Source organism: Arachis ipaensis, chromosome B9 (assembly GCF_059453495.1).
Source record: "Arachis ipaensis isolate K30076 ecotype BB chromosome B9, ASM5945349v1, whole genome shotgun sequence".
In the NCBI taxonomy this organism is placed as follows: Eukaryota; Viridiplantae; Streptophyta; class Magnoliopsida; order Fabales; family Fabaceae; genus Arachis; species Arachis ipaensis.
In genome coordinates, this window is record NC_142444.1 from 26,502,317 (window position 1) to 26,521,980 (window position 19,664).

Consider the following 19,664-nt stretch of genomic DNA (forward strand, 5'->3'; position numbering starts at 1 on the left):
CGTATTAAATGATGGGAGCTACTTACAGTGGTTTATGCCATTGACAAGTTCAGATCCTACCTAGTAGGATTTAAGGTCATTATTTATACTGACCATGCTGCTCTAAAGTATCTACTCACTAAGCAGGATTCTAAACCCAGACTTATAAGATGGGTATTACTCCTGCAAGAGTTTGATATAGAAATTAGAGACAGAAAAGGGACAGAAAATTAGGTGGCTGATCACTTATCCCGGATTGAGCCAGTAGCAGGGACTTCTTCTCCCTCCACTGACATATCCAAATCCTTTCCAGATGAGTAACTCTATGCCATCCGGACAGTACCTTGGTTTGCAGACATTGCAAACTACAAAGCTATACGGTTCATTCCCAAGGAGTTTACCAGGCAGCAAGCCCAAAAACTCATGCATGATGCAAAATACTACCTATTAGATGAACTATATCTCTTTAAGAGATGCTCGGATGGAATAATCCGACGCTGTTTTTGAAAAAGAGGCAAAGAGAATTCTATGGCATTGCCATGGATCCAACTATGGAGGATACTTTGAAGGTGAGCGGACAGCCACTAAGGTACTCCAAAGTGGCTTTTACTGGCCTACTCCCTATAAGGATTCTAGAGAGTTCGTCCGTAACTATGATAGTTGCTAGAGGGCTGGCAATCTTCCTCATGGTCACAGCATGCCTCAACAAGGAATATTAGAGATTGAGTTGTTTGACGTGTGGGGCATAGATTTCATGGGCCCCTTCCCGCCTTCATACTCAAACATCTACATCCTTGTGGCAGTAGACTACGTGTCTAAATGGGTTGAAGCAATAGCAACACCCACTAATGACACAAAAGTAGTAATGAAGTTCCTCCAAAAGAACATCTTCAACAGATTTGGTGTCCCTATGACACTAATTAGTGATGGAGGAACTCATTTCTGCAACAGACAGCTGGATTCTATCTTAAGCTGATATAGAGTTCGCCATAAAGTAGCAACACTGTATCATCCTCAAATGAATGGGCAAGCTGAAGTCTCAAATAGAGAACTAAAGCGAATCCTAGAGAGGGCAGTAAGTGCCTCTAGAAAGGATTGGGCTAGAAAGCTTGATGATGCTCTATGGGCATACAGAACAGCTTTCAAAACCCCTATGGAACTTCACCATATCAGTTAGTATATGGGAAGTCCTGTCATTTGCCAGTGGAACTAGAACATAAAGCCTATTGGGCTACTAGATTCCTCAACCTTGATGCTAAAGCAGCAGGGGAGAAACGGCTGCTCCAACTAAATGAGTTGGATGAATTCCGCTTAGAAGCATTTGAAAATGCAAAAATCTATAAGAAAAAGGCAAAGAGGTGGCATGACAGGAAGCTAGCTTCCAGAGTCTTTGAACTACGACAAAAAGTCTTGCTCTTCAATTCAAGATTCAAACTATTCCTTGGGAAACTTAAATCTCGTTGGATGGGACCGTTTGTGATTACCAAGGTATCATCTTACGGACACATAGAACTTCAAGGTAAAGAAACGAGGTTCACTGTCAATGGACAGAGGGTTAAGCATTACCTTGAAGGAGATATAGAGCCAGGAGGCTTAACACTGCTACTAAGTTAAGTACAGTGAAGTCCAGCTAAAGACATTAAAGAAGCACTTGTTGGGAGGCAACCCAATAATCACTCATACTTTATTAATTTTCTATTTATTTTCATTTTAATTAGTTCTCTTTTTAATTACTTTTTCATTGTGTTTTAAGTTAATTTTAGTGTTAGTGATCATCTACAGTGCTTAAACAAAGACAAAATGATGCAGAACAGTAAACAAAATACCCTGGAGTAAGGAGCTTCCTGGCGTTTAAACGCCTGAAAAGATAGGGTATTGGGCGTTTAAATACCCATGGAGGCAGCAGGCCTGGCGTTAAACGCCAGCCAGGAGGCCCTAGCTGGGCGTTTAACGCCCAAGAGGGAGCATCAACCTGGCGTTAAATGCCAACCAAGAGGCCCTGGCTGGGCGTTTAATGCCCCATAGGGAGGACTACTTTGGTGTTAAATACTAAAATGCTAGCATTCTGGGCGTTTAAATGCCAGCATGGCAGCATGGAGGTAACCTCAGTTTTTCAATCTTATCTTGATTTAACTCATCTTTATTCAATTTAATTTCAAAATTAAAACAATTTTTTCAAAAATTTTCAAATCCTTTTTAAAATTGCATAACTTTTACAACTTGTTTTCAAAATCTTTCAAAATCTTTTATCTTTTTCAAATCCTTTTCATATCTTGCCTTCAATGCCTTTTCTATCCTGTTAAAATATTTTCTTATCTTTTAAATTTAACAACTTATATTTTTTTTATCTTTTCAAAAATCTTTATATTTTATTCATGATTATTTTTGAAAATCCCTCCCCCTCCTTATATATATAAGTGACCGAGCCCCCCTCCATCCCTCATCACCTCTCATTCGAATTCTCCCCTCTCTTTCCTTCTTCTATTCTCTTTTTACTTCTTCCCTTTCTTACTTTTTGCTCGAGGACGAGCAAATTTTTAAGTTTGGTGTGGCAGGAGCCCTGTTCTCTCATCAAGAATTCAATCCCATGGCTTCACAAAGTGGCAAGACTGCCCCCAAAGAACAAGAAAGAAGACAACTCAACAGTTGTTTTCAAACCTGTTCGATTCTTCACCAAGCAACATGAGGAACATTATCATAAGATAATGAGCAAAAGGCCAGTAATTCCTGAAGTGGGATTCAACCTGGGAAAAGAAGAATACCTAGAGATCCAAGAGCATATTCGAAGGAGAGGCTGGGAGATTCTAAGTAATCCAGAATTAAATGTTGGATACAGCATGATCCGAGAATTCTATGCAAAGTTATGGATGACAGATAAGCAAAAGAAAGATGGAACAACCATCTATACTTTTTGCACCATGGTCAGGGGAAAGATTATGTATTTTCACCTGGACAGGGTGAGAGAGATCTTCAAACTACCTCTGCTGAAGGATGACCGTGAGTCATATAACAGAAGGATTGTAGCCAACCAAAAGCTGGACCAAGTCCTAGAGGACATATGCCTGCCCGGAACTCAATGGATTGAGAATAGAAAAGGGGAGCCATGCCAGCTAAAAAGAGCCGACCTCAAGCCTGTTGCTAGAGGATGGCTAGACTTCATTGGGCGCTCCATACTACCCACAAGTAACCGATCTGAAGTCAATATTGCAAGAGCAATAATGATTCACTGCATCATGATGGGGAATGAGGTGGAAGTCCACCAAATAATTCCCCTTGAGATCTACAAGTTATCAAACAAAGATTCCACTAGGGCCATGCTAGTTTATCCAAATCTCATCTTTTGCATATGCCAAGAGGCTAAGGTTCTGATCTAAGTGGATAACTTTATTCCAGTGAAAAAATCAATCACCAAGCAGGTGATGGAGAATTCCAAGATAGAAGATGATAACCTAAAGAGGAAGGTACCAGAGGCATCCCAAGAGATCCCTCCAATGGAGTACTGAGAACAGTTGAAGGCATCTGTAATTTGTAAGAACCGGGATTTTTCACGTAAAACCGTTTTAATAAAATAATTTTTAGTGCCCGAAATAGATTCAAAATATAGAAATTTTAATTTGAAAATAAAAATGTAAAATTTGATTTCAGTGAATTATTCTGAGTTGGAAAATGTTTTTCTTTCAAAAATTTTTTGTAAAAATGCATACTGGCACTTAAGCTGGCAGTACCGGCTTTAGTCTGTCCAGTACCGCATATTTTGAAAAATAATATTTTGAAGATTGATTTATTATTTTGAAAGGACAAAAATAATTTAGAATTGAAAACTGGGCACTAATCTTAAAGGTTTTGGCTCAAAGTGGGCCAAACGGGCTAAAAACGCTAACGGGTTGGACCGGGCCCAACGCCCAACATATATAAGCTCATTTAATGAGCTTTTCAGCTTATTTCTTCCCCCAAATGAGAGAGAGCCGCGGTTTTGAGATGAGAGGAGAAGAGGGGAGTGGTTACTATTCACCTCCACCTTCCGAAAGCCATAACTTGAGCTACGAAGCTCCGATTGACGAGCCGTTTGCAGCTACGTAAAGCTCTCGTCGAGCTCTACGTTTCTAACCGAGCAAACCTGGTAAGAACTCAAAGCTCAAGCCCCAATTAAAAATAATTTAGAATTGAAAATCGGGCACTAATCTTAAAGATTTTGGCCCAAAGTGGGCCAAACGAACTAAAAACGCTAACGAGTTAGACCGGGCCCAAAGCCCAACATATATAAGCTCATTTAATGAGCTTTTCAGCTCATTTCTTCCCCCGAAAGAGAGAGAGCTGCGGTTTTGAGATGAGAGAAGAAGAGGGGAGTGGTTACTATTCACCTCCATCTTCCGGGAGCCATAACTTGAGCTACGGAGCTCCGATTGACGAGCCGTTTGCTACCACACAAAGCTCTCATTGAGATCTACGTTTCTATCTAAACAAACCTGGTAAGAACTAAAAGTTCAAGTCCCAGTTCTGTGCCCTAGATTTCTGCGTTTTTGAGGTTATGGGTTTTGAGTAGATTTTATGGTTTTACTTCTTTAGGTGATCTCTAGTAGCAGGTAACAGTTGGATTTTATCCCTACTCTCATTAGATAAGGTAAGGAACCTCCTTATCCTTGTGGTTTGGTATAGTATGAGCTTTAGTTGTTGATGTGTGGTTATGTTGTATGTATGAAGCTTGTTTTTGGAGTTGGTGGTGGCTTTTGGTTTGGCTTTGATGGTTTGGAGCTTGGTGGAAGCTTGATTGGAATCAAGTTTGCTGTCAGAGCATAGTGGGAATCGGCCAAGGTGTGATTTCAGTTTTCTTTATGTAATATGTAATGTTTATGGACACTTAGGCTAGTGACCCATAGGATAGGATTGAATTAAATTGGTTGTTAAAATTGTTGTATGATGATGTATGATGATTTGATGATTTGGATTGTTGATGAATTGTAATGTTGATGTTGATAGTATGGTATTGAGGATTGAGATTGAAATTGATTATGATGATTGTTGGAAATGGTGGAATGGAATTTGATTAATGTGTTGATTAAAAAAAATGAATGTATTGTTATGTATTTGATAATGGAAATTGATGAATGTGGTTGGTGGAGAAATGATTATAGTATTATATATTTGATATTTGAGGTTGAGGATATTGAAGGGTGAATGAAAAATTTGGTATGAATGGTAGGTTGTGACACAAAGAGTGAGTTATGAGGTAAATTAGAGTCGGTATGGTTTTGGTATGATTTTGGTTGAAATATTTTGAAAGTTGAGGTTTGGCAAAATTCTGCATAATCTATTTTCTGGCAGCAGCTTCGAACGCTTTTTGGGAACGATCTAACCTTCACAATTGAATATGATTAATTTTTCTTGAATTTTTTTAATGTGTAGAAAAATTCTAAAAAATTTGGTTAAATTTTAACGGTTGGATTAGGAGATATAAATTTTTGAGGTTTGTTATTTTAAAACTGATTTTCTGCTGCTACATAATCAAACCAACAACTTTCCAAGTCTGTATCTCCCAATTCTGACCATAATTTTGAGTGGAACCAAAAAAACATTGAGACTTAGGACTATTTTCTTGTTTGTATCAAAATTTTAGACTATTATAAATTTTGTGGAAGGAGTTGTGCTCGTTTTAAAAATAGAGCTCTTAGCTATTTTGACAGCAAAACTAGTTTTTGAAAGTAAACTTGTAATCATTATAACTCTCTCCAAAAAATGATTTTTCTATGAGACTTTGACTGATTTAAAGCTCTATGGGTCTAGTTTATTTCTAGAAAATTTTAGATACATAAAATGAAAATATGATTTTTGGTGGATTTTCTAAAAACAGGGTAGCTTGCTGTCTTGGTGCAGAGATTTCAAACTAAAAATCAGTTTTTGCAAGAGAAATGGTTTTCTTTTTTTTATTCTATTCAACTAAACTATTTTAACTGGGTTTGAATCTATAGGATACTTCCATTTTGAATTTAGAAACACCATTTTAAGACTTTTGGGCTTAATTTCGGATCTTAAAACATGGGAAAGGTCCTAGGTAATTTACTTGGTATTATTTTAAAAAGTTAGAGAATGGAGGCTTAGCTTTCTAGTGTACTGAGGATGGGTATGGTAGATGAGAAAGGAGGATGGTATTGGAATTGGGAAAAACTGATGAACTATTGAGTTGGAATGGAAAATATGAATTGAGGATGGTTGATATGAGTCGATGACTCGAAGAGAAATGATGATCTTAATGAATATTGAGAATTGATAACTGAAAGTGATTTGAGATAAGGAATGGTAATGTCTGGTGATGATTTGATGATGAAGAAATGATTGGATTATATGAGAGTGTGCGGAGCCTATATCCCCGACGTGGCAGATTGTTCTGCTGCATGATTTGTTGTGGTTGGTTCCTTCTCTGCTGCAGGAAGTGTGCGGGGCCTATATCCCTGGCGTAGCAGACTCCCTACTACATGAGTGTGAAGGGTACTATATCTCTGGCGTAGCAGAAGAGCTGCTGTATGAGAGTGCAGGGCACTATATCCTTGGTATGGCAGAAAAGGCTACATCTGTGAGGATGTGTCGGGTTGGCATTTATGGACCGACAAGTGATATCACGAGCCAATAGGATAGACATTCATCATATGCATCTTCTATATGCTTGCTTTCTTTGATTACTTGAGTTTGCCTAGCTGTATAAGATGCCTACTTGCATCTTGAATTACTTGCTGTAAATGAATACTATCTGTGTTTTACTTGCTTGCATTTATCTTGTGTTTGTCTGGTGCTGAGGAGGTTAGGTAGGTGGTGGCGATGGGATCGCACAGAGGTTAGGTTGGCGAAGGCTGTGGGATACAGTAGTGTGATTAGTATTAGTTAGAATTCCCCTAAGTTTAGATAACCCGGTTTATGGTTTAAGTTTCTTATGTATTTATTTTATTTCGTTAAGCTTGAATATCCGTATGTGATGTGAAGTTCTAGGATTGCCTTCGGCGTCCCGGAGCCTTACATCTTACATCATTGGGCACTGTTACCATACTGAGAACCTCCGGTTCTCATTCCATACTTTGCTGTTGTTTTTCAGATGCAGGTCGTAATCTACTTCGGTGAGATTGCGGATATGGTGACAGAGTGGAGTATGGTTCGTTCCTTGTTTATTTCTGTTTTACTTTTGTCATAGTATTCTCTCACCTTTTGTATATTTATCTTTATGGCCTTAGAGGCTTATTTGAGAGATAGGTTGTATAAGCTGTTTTAATTCTAAAGCTCTGTATCTTTCTATTTGTAACTAGTCGGCTTAAACTCCGCAAGCTGCGGCTAGTTCTCTATGATTATTATATTCTTATATTTATATATATTTTATTCTCTTATACTTATACCTTGTATCTTATGTGTTAGCTTCGTGTGAACGTTTCGCGCTTTTGTAAATCTGTCTTTGAGCTTAATCCTTCATCGGGCTCCTAGAATATATTATTTCTTTCTATATATAAATATGTATAAGCTTAGGACTGTCGTAACCTCTGATTAACCTTTGCTTTATAGCTAGAGGTAAGGCTTAGGGTGATTGGGGTGTTACATTTAGTGGTATCAGAGCATTTTATCCTCGTGAGCTTGAGGGATGGACCGATTGTGCTTCGTTGCATACTCTGGGTCATTTTTTCTTTCATGCTATTTAGGTTATCTACTTGATATCTCATAGCATGCTTGTTTGTGAGTGTCTTTTTGGATAATTGAAACACTAGACTTTTGATATTGAGATTGATCACTTTGATATTGATTGTTTGGTATGGAAAGGAAGCCTGAATAGGCAACTCGTGGACGAGGTCGATCATGTTAATGGAGAGATAGTAAGGAAGACTATCCTAGCCTATGCGTTACGAGCTCAACATGCCCTAGAAAACCAGTTCGCGGAGTTGCGGCGTATCAGTTGATGGATGAGGCTCAACACTGGTGGCAAGAGAAGTGCCGGCTGTTTCTTTTGCGGTTTTTCCTTAAGGTTTTCAATTTCTAAATGGTATGGTTTAGAATTCTTGTTGAAAAAGTTTTAAAGATTAAAATGATTTTGAAAATTTGGTTTGAAACTATTGGTTTAAATGATTTGGTTTTGAAAGAAAGTCGAAATTCTTGGTTTGAATGATATCGTTTAAAAATAAAGGTGAGCTCTATGATTTTATCAACTTGTGATTTTGGCTTGTAATTTAACGTATCAGAAGGGATTCATGTTGAAAGGTTCTGATTTAAGAATTTTAATGAATTTAGAATAATCATGCTTTAAAGTGATTGATTTACAAATAAATTATTTTTGACACTTTTGAGAAAGTTTTAACAATGAACTCGTTCATATTGAACTTGTTTTAAAGGTTTTGAAAAGTATTACAAAAATCAGTTTTTGGCTTAAAGGATAAATTATGGATTCTTAATGACGATAATCAGAGTGACGCAGCGGAAGACGAGAGGGGACATCGACACAGTAGGGCGCTTCAAGGAGGATATATCGCATGATTCAATTTTCGAGGGCAAAAATCTTTTTAAAGAGGGGAGGATGTAAGAACCGGGGTTTTTCATGTAAAACCGTTTTAATAAAATAATTTTTAGTGCCCGGAATAGATTCAAAAGTTAGAAGTTTTAATTTAAAAATAAAAATGCAAAATTTGATTTCAGTGAATTATTCTGAGTTGGCAAATATTTTTCTTTCGAAAAGTTTTTGTAAAAATATATACTGACGCTAAAGCTGGCAATACCTGCTTTAGTTTGTCCAGTACCGCATATTTTAGAAAATAATATTTTGAAGATTGATTTATCGTTTTGAAAGGATAAAAATAATTTAGAATTGAAAATCGGGCACTAATCTTAAAAATTTTGGCCCAAAGTGGGCCAAACGGACTAAAAACGCTAACGAGTTGGACCGGGCCCAAGGCCTAACATATATAAGCTCATTTAATGAGCTTTTCAGCTCATTTCTTCCCCCGAAAGAGAGAGAGACGCGGTTTTGAGATGAGAGGAGAAGAGGGGAGTGGTTACTATTCACTTCCATCTTCCGGGAGCCATAACTTGAGCTACGGAGCTCCGATTGACGAGCCGTTTGCTGCCACGCGAAGCTCTCGTTGAAATCTACGTTTCTATCTAAACAAACTTGGTAAGAACTCGAAGTTCAAGTCCCAGTTCTGTGCCCTAGATTTCTGCATTTTTGAGGTTATGGGTTTTGAGTAGATTTTGTGGTTTTGCTTCTTTAGGTGATCTCTAGTAGTGGGTAACAGTTGGATTTTATCTTTACTCTCATTGGATAAGGTAAGGAACCTCCTTATCCTTTTGGTTTGATATAGTATGAGCTTTAGTTGTTGATGTGTGGTTATGTTGTATGTATGAAGCTTGTTTTTGGAGTTGGTGGTGGCTTTTCGTTTGGCTTTGATGGTTTGAAGCTTGGTGGAAGCTTGATTGGAATCAAGTTTGGTGTCGGAGCATAGTGAGAATCAGCCAAGGTATGGTTTCGGTTTTCTTTATGTAATATGTAATGTTTATGGATACTTAGGCTAGTGACCCATAGGATAGGATTGAATTAAATTGGTTGTTAGAATTGTTGTATGATGATGTATGATGAATTGAAATGTTGATGTTGATAGTATGGTATTGAGGATTGAGATTGAAATTGATTATGATGATTGTTGGAAATGGTAGAATGGAATTGGATTAATGTGTTGATTAAAAAAAATGAATGTATTGTTATGTATTTGATAATGAAAATTGATGAATGTGGTTGGTGGAGGAATGATTATAGTGTTATATATTTGATATTTGAGGTTGAGGATATTGAAGGGTGAATAAAAAATTTGGTATGAATGTTAGATTGTGACACAAAGAGTGAGTTATGAGGTAAATTGGAGTTGGTATGGTTTTGGTCTGATTTTGGTTGAAATATTTTGAAAGTTGAGGTTTGGCAAAATTCTGCATAATCTATTTTCTGGTAGCAGCTTCAGACGCTTTTTGGGAACGATCTAACCCTTACAATTGAATGGGATTAATTTTTCTCAAATCTTTGTGATGTGTAGAAAAATCTTAAAAATTTTGGTTAAAGTTTAACGGTTGGATTAGGAGATATAAAGTTTTGAAGTTTGTTACTTTAAAACTGATTTTCTGCTGCTACATAATCAAACCAGCAACTTTCCAAGCCTATTTCTCCCAATCCTGATCATAATTTTGAGTGGGACTAAAAATAAATTGAGACTTGGATTATTTTCTTGTTTGTGTCAAAATTTCAGACTATTATAAATTTTGTGGAAGGAGTTGTGCTCGTTTTAAAAATAGAGCTCTTAGCTATTTTGACAGCAAAACTAGTTTTTGAAAGTAAAATTGTAATCAGTATAACTCTCTCCAGAAAAATGATTTTTCTATGATACTTTGACTGATTTAAAGCTCTATGAGTCTAGTTTATTTCTAGAAAATTTTAGATACATCAAATGAAAATATAATTTTTGGTGGATTTTCTAAGAAAAGGGTAGCTTGCTGTCTTGGTGCAGAGATTTCAAACTAAAAATCAGTTTTTGCAAGAGAAATGGTTTTTTTTTATTGTATTCAACTAAACTATTTCATATAGGATACTTCTATTTTGAGTCTAGAGACGGAGAATTAGACTTGTAAGCTTCTATGACACCATTTTAAGACTTTTGGGCTTAATTTCGGGTCTTAGAACATGGGAAAGGTCCTAGGTAATTTACTTGGTATTATTTTGAAAAGTTAGAGAACGGAGGCTTAGGTTTCTGGTGTATTGAGGATGGGTATGGTAGATGAGAAAGGAGGATGGTATTGGAATTGGGGAAAACTGATGAACTATTGACTTGGAATGAAAAATATGAATTGAGGATGGTTAGGATGAGTCGAGGACTCGAAGAGAAATGATGATCTTGATGAATATTGAGAATTAATAACTGAAAGTGATTTGAGATGAGGAATGGTAATGTCTGGTGATGATTTGATAATGAGAAAATAATTGGATTATATGAGAGTGTGCGGAGCCTATATCCCCAGCGTGACAGATTATTCTGCTGCATGATTTGTTGTGGTTGGTTCCTTCTCTGCTGCAGGAAGTGTGCGGGACCTATATCCTTAGCGTAGTAGACTCCCTACTACATGAGTGTGCAGGGCCCTATATCTCTGGCGTAGCAGAAGAGCTACTGCATGAGTGTGCAGGGCACTATATCCCTGGCGTGGCAGAAAAGGCTACATCCGGGAGGATGTGTCGGGTTGGCATTTACGGACCGACAAGTGATATGACGAGCTAATATGATAAACATTCATCATACGCATCTTCTATATGCTTGTTTGCTTTGATTACTTGAGTTTGCCTAACTGTATAACATGCTTACTTGCTTCTTGAATTACTTGCTGTAAATGAATACTATCTGTGTTTTTACTTGCTTACATTTATCTACTGTTTGTCTGGTGCTGAGGAGGTTAGGTAGGTAGTGGCGATGGGATCGCACGGAGGTTAGGTTGGCGAAGGCTGTGGGATACAGCAGTGTGATTAGTATTAGTTAGAATTCTCCTAAGTTTAGATAACCCGGTTTATGGTTTAAGTTTCTTATGTATTTATTTTATTTCGTTAAGCTTGAATATCTGTATGTGATGTGAAGTTCTAGGATTGCCTTCGGCGTCCCGTAGCCTTACATCTCACATTATTGGGCACTGTTACCATACTGAGAACCTCCGGTTCTCATTCCATACTTTGCTGTTATTTTTCAGATGCAGGTCGTAATCTTCTTCGGTGAGATTGCTGATATGGTGACAAAGCAGAGTATGGTTCGTTCCTTGTTTGTTTCTGTTTTACTTTCGTCATAGTATTCTCTCACCTTTTGTATATTTATCTTTATGGCCTTAGAGGCTTATTTGAGAGATAGGTTGTATAAGCTGTTTTAATTCTAAAGCTCTGTATCTTTCTATTTGTAACTAGTCGGCTTAAACTCCGCAAGCTGCGGCTAGTTCTCTATGATTATTATATTCTTATATTTATATATATTTTATTCTCTTATACTTATACCTTGTATCTTATGCGTTAGCTTCGTGTGAACGTTTCGCGCTTTTGTAAATCTGTCTTTGAGCTTAATCCTTCATCGGGCTCCTAGAATATATTATTTCTTTCTATATATAAATATGTATAAGCCTTAGGACTGTCGTAACCTCTGATTAACCTTTGCTTTACAGCTAGAGGTAAGGCTTAGGGTAATTGGGGTGTTACATAATTCACTTACAGAGCACGTTAGATCAGTTCAGAGAGGAGCAAAAAGATCAGACTAGCATGATTTGCAAACTGATCAAAGAGCAGGAGAAGCAAGGGCATGAGCTTAAGGAGCTGAAGCGCCAGAAGCTCTCTCCTAAAGAGCCCAGGGCCCCTCAAGCTGAAAGCCATGTGTCCCACAGCCTGAAGAAAACAACATCCCACAAGCTGAAGGTTGTTGAGTTTCAACTCTATGGCTATTCTAATTCCTGTTTTTCATATTTTTGTTATTCTTATTCATAATTAGGTTGCATGATCACTAGTAGTATTTAAGTCTTTATTTTTATTTTTATTTTATGTCTTTTAATTTTTAGGAGTACTTAAGTATTAGTAGTAATTAATTTTTATTTTTTCAATTGGCTATAAATTATTCCTCTTATCATCATTAAACATGAATAAAATAGTAGGTTTTTTTAGAAGAAATAAAGGTGCTTAAATTTTCGAGTTTTCCAATAAAGAACAGTTAATTATTTTGATGTGGTGGCATTACTTTAGTTTCTGAATGCATGAATAAACAGTGCATTTTTGAAGTTGAATTTTTTGATGCTGGCCCTTGAAAGAATGAAGAAAAAGAAAAAATATTATTGATGATCTGAAAAATCCAAAAATTGATTCTTGAAGCAAGAAAAAGTAGCAAAAAGAAAAAGCATGTTGCAAAAGAAAAAGAAAAAGAAAAGCATATGAAAAAAAGAAGCAGAAAAAGCCAATAACCCTTTAAACCAAAAGTCAAGGGAAAAAAGGGCCCAAGGTTTTGAGCATCAGTGGTTAGGAGGGCCCAAAGCAATAAAATTCTGGCCTAAACGGCTCAAACAAGCTGTCCCTAACCATGTGCTTGTAGCGTGAAGGTGTCAAGTGAAAAGCTTGAGACTGAGCGGTTAAAGTCGTGGTCCAAAGTAAAAAGAGTGTGCTTAAGAACTCTGGACACCTCTATCTGAGGACTCTAGCAAAGCTGTGTCACAATTTGAAAAGGTTCACCCAGTTAAAGTGTTTGTGGCATGAATGTATCCTGTGGTAATACTGGAAAACAGAGTGCTTAGGGTCACGGCCAAGACTCTGAAAGCTGTGTTCAAGAATAAAAAAGAGCTAAACTAGGAAAATCAATAATATCATCTGGATTCTAAGTTCCTAAAGATGCCAGCCATTCTAACTTTCAATGGATAGTGAAATGGCAAGACTATTCAGAAACAAAAAGCTACTAAGCCCCGCTCGTCTAATTGACTGAGCTTCATTGGAAACTCAAAAATTTATTGCATCCTACTCTTATTTTCATCCTATTTCATTTTTAGTTTCTTGGGGACAAGCAACAGTTTAAGTTTGGTGTTGCGATGAGCGGATTTTTTATACGCATTTTGGCTTAGTTTACATGTAGTTTTTAATATGTTTTATTCAGTTTTTATTAAGTTTTTACAGGTTTTAGTGTTAAATTTACATTTTTGGATTTTACTTTGAGTTTGTATATTTTTGTACCATTTCAGGTATTTTTTGGCTAAATTTGAGGAGCTGGAGCAGAAGTCTGATTCAGAGACAGAGAAAGCACTGCAAATGCTATCCAAATCTGACCTTCTTGCACTTGGAAGAGATTTGCTGGAGCTACAAAAGTCCAAATGGAGCGTTCTTAATAGCTATGAAAAGCTAACTTCTAGAGCTTTCCATCAACGTATAATAGTTTATACGTTGTTTCGGATTAGAAGGCCCAAAACTGACGTCCAACGCCAGCTTCCTGCCCCCTTTCTGGCGTCCAGCACCCAAGGAGCAAAGCCCAATGTCCAAACGCCCAAAGAGGATCTCCTAGCTGGCGTTCCACGCCCAAGAGACCTCATAGCACGTGGATTTTATCAAAGTTCAGCCTAAACACTCACCAAGTGGACCTCAGAAGTGGATTTTAGCACTAGAAAGACTGTTTTACCCTTACTAGTCATTAGTTTAGTATTTAAGGAATTTTATTCATGTTATTCGAACACTTTTACACGACTTTTACATCACTTTTACCATCATACATATTTTATCATTGTTTTATACCTCAGTATGAGTTTCTAAACCTCCTAGGTTGAGGGGAGGAGCCCTGCTGAGTCTTATGAATTAATAAAAGTATTACTGTTTCTTCTTCGATCGGTGTTTGATTTACTTCTAAGATGTATATCCGATCTTCATCGTGGTGAATAGGATGATCTGACAAATTATCTTTGTTCATCAAATTAAGACGAACGTGCCTGACAAACACCCGCGTCTACTTGGATTCGTGTGAATACTTGGAAGGAAAGCACGAGCCAACAGCTAGGTTTATACATATCTCAGACGGTTAATTCATGACTTCGTTGGGGACTTCTCGATACACCAGTTCAGCCATTTTTTGGGGAGATTAGGGTCTCCGTGGTATAGGCTAGAATCCAAAGAAGCAGTATTCTCTGATCCAGAAGATTCGACCTTGTCTGTGGCATTTTAAGTATGATCGCCAGGAGAATGATTTGCTAGAGCTTCAACCTCCGTTAGATTGAATGACCAAGGGCCCTGGCGTTTATTCTGTAGCAGAGGAGATCAATGACCACGGGCAATGGATTTGATCACATACAGCCTGCCATAGAAGGACATCATCCACAAGCAAAGAAGACAGTGATACCAGAATCAATTCAGAAAGGCTAAGCAACTCCAATCCTCAACTATTCTCTTTTCATAGTTTACACGACTTCTTAGTCCTAATTACTCATTTTCTCCATTTCCATTACTGACTCTATTTGAGATAAAAAGTAATTTATACAATATTAAAACACATTAAATTATACTCCTTCTGATCTGTCTGACGAAGACCTGCAGGACAAACATAAGCTTGCTTCAAGCCACAATCCTCGTGGGATCTACCCTGACTCGCTCAGGTATTACTTGGACAACCCAGTGTACTTGCTGGTACTGCTGCTGTACGGAAAGTGTGGGGTTTGCGTACACGCCGCACCAAAGACCCAAGTTTGGTCAAGACAAAAAGGTGAAAGAAGACCTTCAGAGAAGGTCGAATATCGAGCTCCCGACACAGGAGCTGGTAGATTTTCAAAAATGCCTAAAATTTCGGATGAAGTTGGGAGGGAGCAACATTGCAAGTCCAAAGAATATTTGTCTCAAAATCAGAAAAAGGGAGTTTGATACCTAACTTTATAAAAAAGCACTCGTAGGCATAAAAAAAGGAGCTTTCCAGTTTCTCTATAGGGGAAAGCAAATCCTCTCCTCGGAATCAGCCACTATTATTTCATAATTCCTTTCATCCTCTCGACTCTCACATAGCCTATGGTATATACAAAAAGGACATTCTTTATCGACTACAAGAATAGCATAAAGGACAGAAGAATCTACCCAAGTTAAAAGAGAAGGAGGGATTTTCATCATAAGTCGTGAATAACAGACTGAAACATAAAAGCTACGCCTACAAATACAAAAATAAGTCATCATGAAAGAGTTCAGAGGTTATCTAAAAGAAGTCGGGTAAAAGACACAAAACACAAAACGTTATTTCAGAAGATCTTTTGCAAACAGAAAATATAAAAAATGGTGCCCCTACTATATCACCCGCAGCGACACCATTGGGGAGCAACATGACTATATTCTACAGCAATAAAACGATAACAAGTTTCTCCAAATTCCAGAAACACAACCAAACATTCACAACAATAACATCAGATGGCAAAAGGCAGTTTTAAAATGGAGTTTTTAGTAGACAAAGCGGCAGCAATCAATAATTTTTTTCAAAGAAAAGTTTTACAGATACAAACAAAATCAACAATACAAAGAATCTCTGCTACTAATGTCGCCCCAATACAAGAAACAGATTAAAAAAAAAGACCAAAAGAACAGTTACACAAAAAAAGGGGTACCAAGAGTCAAGGGCACCAATTTTAATGAAGATTCGAAGAATGAAAGGGGCACGCCAAACAATAGTAAACACGAATGATCCTTTTAGTACAGTAAAACAAGATTTTCAAAAGGTCCAAGATGGAGAAATCTTGGAACTGAAAACTGTTGAGAAACAAGAAACAAAGAAAGAAAACAAAAGAATTTTGTGATGAAAGAAGCAAATGAAGAGTTTTCAAAAATGGAAGAAGGGAGAAGAAAGAAGGCGCGAAGTATTTATAAGAGAGAAAGGAAAAATAGTCATTTCACACTCCTCTTTAAAGACGTGCACAGATCCCAAGGGAACTGTCGCGTAACGTTCGTCCCTCATTTAAAAAGGCAAAGTTCAAAATTTCAAAACACGTCGAGTACCTGACCTCTTGAAGGCGGTGTACCCGGTGTCATAACTGGTACCATAAAATGCTTGAACCCGACCTCCTGAAAGCTCAGACTTAAGCAGGAGCAATGTTCATATCCTGAAAGTCAGGCCCAATAAGGATGAAAGGCCCACCCAAGAAGGTGACCTCTACTGCATACCCGACCTCTTTAAAGAGGTCAGACACGATGAAAGGGACCAGCTTATACTTATCCAAATAAGTACATATCTCCCCGAATCTCTCCGACTATCTCTATCTTTCCTGAAAGATATATCCCAACAAACTCCCTAGATTAAAGGAACAGTTACTCACCTTAAAGGTGGAACTACTTCAACAAAGGTGGTCAAACAACTCTACCATAAATACACTGATATCCTTCAAGTATACTTAAGTTCTAATCTACTAAAAACCTGCTTAAAGTCCTTGCTAACTTAAACATCGGAGTCTCTTGTAGGTACCATCCCCCACCTCCTCACGAGGAACTCAGACGGCAGCACCTCGGCACCAGAACAAGTCGGACACTGCCTCATTAGGAGTCTGGACCTCACGTTCAGACCCAAATCACCGTTTCAAGCAATTCTCGAAACATGACATATCAATATTTATGAGTTTATATATCATAAATAATAATTTAAAATTAAAAAATAAAATTTATTATTTTAATATTTTATTTTAGTTCAATTAAAATTTTATATTATTTTTAATTATTTAATCAAAATAGTTATATAAATAACAAATTTTATTAGTTTTTCATTAATATGATGCCGTCACTTCAAGATCAGACCAGTTTCATTCATCTATAAATTTTCAATAGAAATTTTATATTCTATATCAATTAATTTTTTAAAAATATCAAAAATTATACTCCAAAAAGCATTCTAGGAATTGCTCTGAGGGAACTGTAGGCTACATTTAAGGCAACTGTCTTAATATCTTTTTATTTATTATTTTTTATAAAAGAAGGTGTATGAAGTTTAATTATAAATTTGGTGGTTGAAAGTGTCTCTTCACTTGGCTAACTTATCATGAAATGAAAAACGTATGAATCACAGTTGCTAACACACAATATAACGTTGCTCTATTTTATTTTCCTCTCTTTTCCAACACAATAAACACTGTATTTTTTCTCCTTCTCTAGTAGCTCTTGCTTCAATTTCTTCAATTCATCGGTGACTGTGATCAATCAAAATAGAACTCTTCATAATTTTTATTCACATATCATTCTTCCATGTTAGAAGAAGACTTTGACAACGATATCGATGAAGGTTATGTTCATCATCAACACTCTCAAACACACAACTTGTCTCGGCTTTCTGTTTGTACCAGCAGTACTACGTACGACGTAGATGATGATGAAGAGGATGTTAATGATGTCATGGCCATGTTTGTCTCAGGCTTGTCCATAGAAAGCTTGGAAGGCGACGCAGACGCCGACGGCGAATTCTCCGAAGATCACGGCAAAGAGACCCATGCAAGGTGTTCCTCTGGCTCTGAAACCGAGTTCGGTAGCTTTTACTCTTTACCATTTCCTGGGGTGCCAATTCATACACCAATTGCAACCAAGGACTATGAAATTAACAATGATGAGGAGAAAACAAAGAAGAGGAGGATGAGGAGAAGAAGAAAGGGTAGTAAGAGCAAGAACAAAGATAAAGAGGAAGATGATGTGGTTCATGATCAAAGTGTGAAAGGTAGGAGCAGGTCACTGTGCATGGACATGGAGGAAGTGAAGGCTTGTACGGATCTTGGGTTTGGATTCCAGATTCCCACTCGTCTTTCTTTTCCTGGTAAGAAGCTTTTTTACGTGAAATATCTTATTTAAATTAGGAAAAGTATAGGTAAGTAACAACATTTTTTAACAATGTGTGAACAATGTAAATTAATAAAGTTAAAAGAGTAAATTAATCTTAAATTTAATTAATAGCATTAAATTAGGATGTAGTGTATTTTTATTTAATTGGTAGTTGTTCATGTTGTTCAAGATAGTCATTGTTTACCTGGCAATTTTCAATTAAATTATTCTGTTAGTCTTAGAATTATTCTTAAGTCTTACGTTTTAAAAACTTTTAATTGGATTTTTTTAATTAGATTTTTTTAACATATTTTAAGTTAAATATTTTTGGAACGTAAGGATGTGATTATAAAATAAAAAATAGAAACTCAATAAGAAATTTGATAAAATTATAGAAATATTGTATTATAATTTAGTCATACATATTAAATTATCTAATGGTTTTTATTTACCCTTTTGAAGTGGTTTCTGTTATTTTGTATTCTTTTTATAATGAATACACTTGCATGGTGGGGTGTTTTAACACTTTAACTTTGTTAAGATTTGGAACTACAACTAAATATAACAAATTTGGAACTACACTTTAATCTATTAGGCGGAGTGATCTGCTGCCTGATTAGGTTTTGGGGTTTCTTAATTTTTTTTAACCCATACTTTTCCTTTTCAATTAGGTGATGATCCACGAGAAGTTAAGGCTCGGCTAAAAATGTGGGCACACGCAGTAGCAGTATCTGCATCCAAATACAGCACTTCATTTTAGTGCATATTTTCTACAATACAGACATTGATTAACTGAGTAACCACCAAATTGGACGGATCAAAATCCTCTAAAGTAAAGAGATTTATAAAGTAAGAAAGCAACTATCTATAAGAAAGCAACTATCTAATCACCATTAAGTTAAGAAAATGAGACTCACATACAATGAAGGTTATAAATTTGATGGTAATTAATATCTTATTTTATTCCTTTACCAATTTCCTCACCGTAAAAAGCGTCTCATTTATCATGAAAAATCATTCTTAAGCTATGGAAAGTTTTGTTAAACATTATACATTCTAGTAAGGTATGATCTATAATCTTCTCCAACCGGTGAAGGACTTTACATACTCGGTTAGCTTTCTATTATCTTTAAGCTTCCAATACATGTATATAAAGTTTGTTCTTTCCACTAGGAATCTCTATTTGTTCTTGTCCTCTTGAGGTGTTTCTCAAATTCCCCATCCCCTTGGAGTGTTGTGTTTTGGTTGTAAGTAGAAGTGTGGAAGGTGGGAATTTTGGATGCATATTTCAAAGTGAATTATTGGTCACTGTATTCTTCTACTACTGTCTAATCAATTTGCTAAAGATGTAATTGGTCTTCTTGATTTGTCATATCCT

The 19,664-nt window shown here is 36.7% G+C and overlaps 1 protein-coding gene across 1 annotated transcript; it reads left to right on the forward strand.

Moving 5' to 3' along the window:
• Positions 1 to 17,327: 17,327 nt before the first annotated feature.
• Positions 17,328 to 19,658, forward strand: LOC107618031 (uncharacterized). The gene is made up of 2 exons (XM_021110299.2): positions 17,328 to 18,281; positions 18,958 to 19,658. Exons 1-2 carry the CDS (start codon positions 17,723 to 17,725, stop codon positions 19,044 to 19,046), a joined length of 648 nt encoding a protein of 215 aa, XP_020965958.1. The 5' UTR covers positions 17,328 to 17,722; the 3' UTR covers positions 19,047 to 19,658.
• Positions 19,659 to 19,664: the final 6 nt, after the last annotated feature.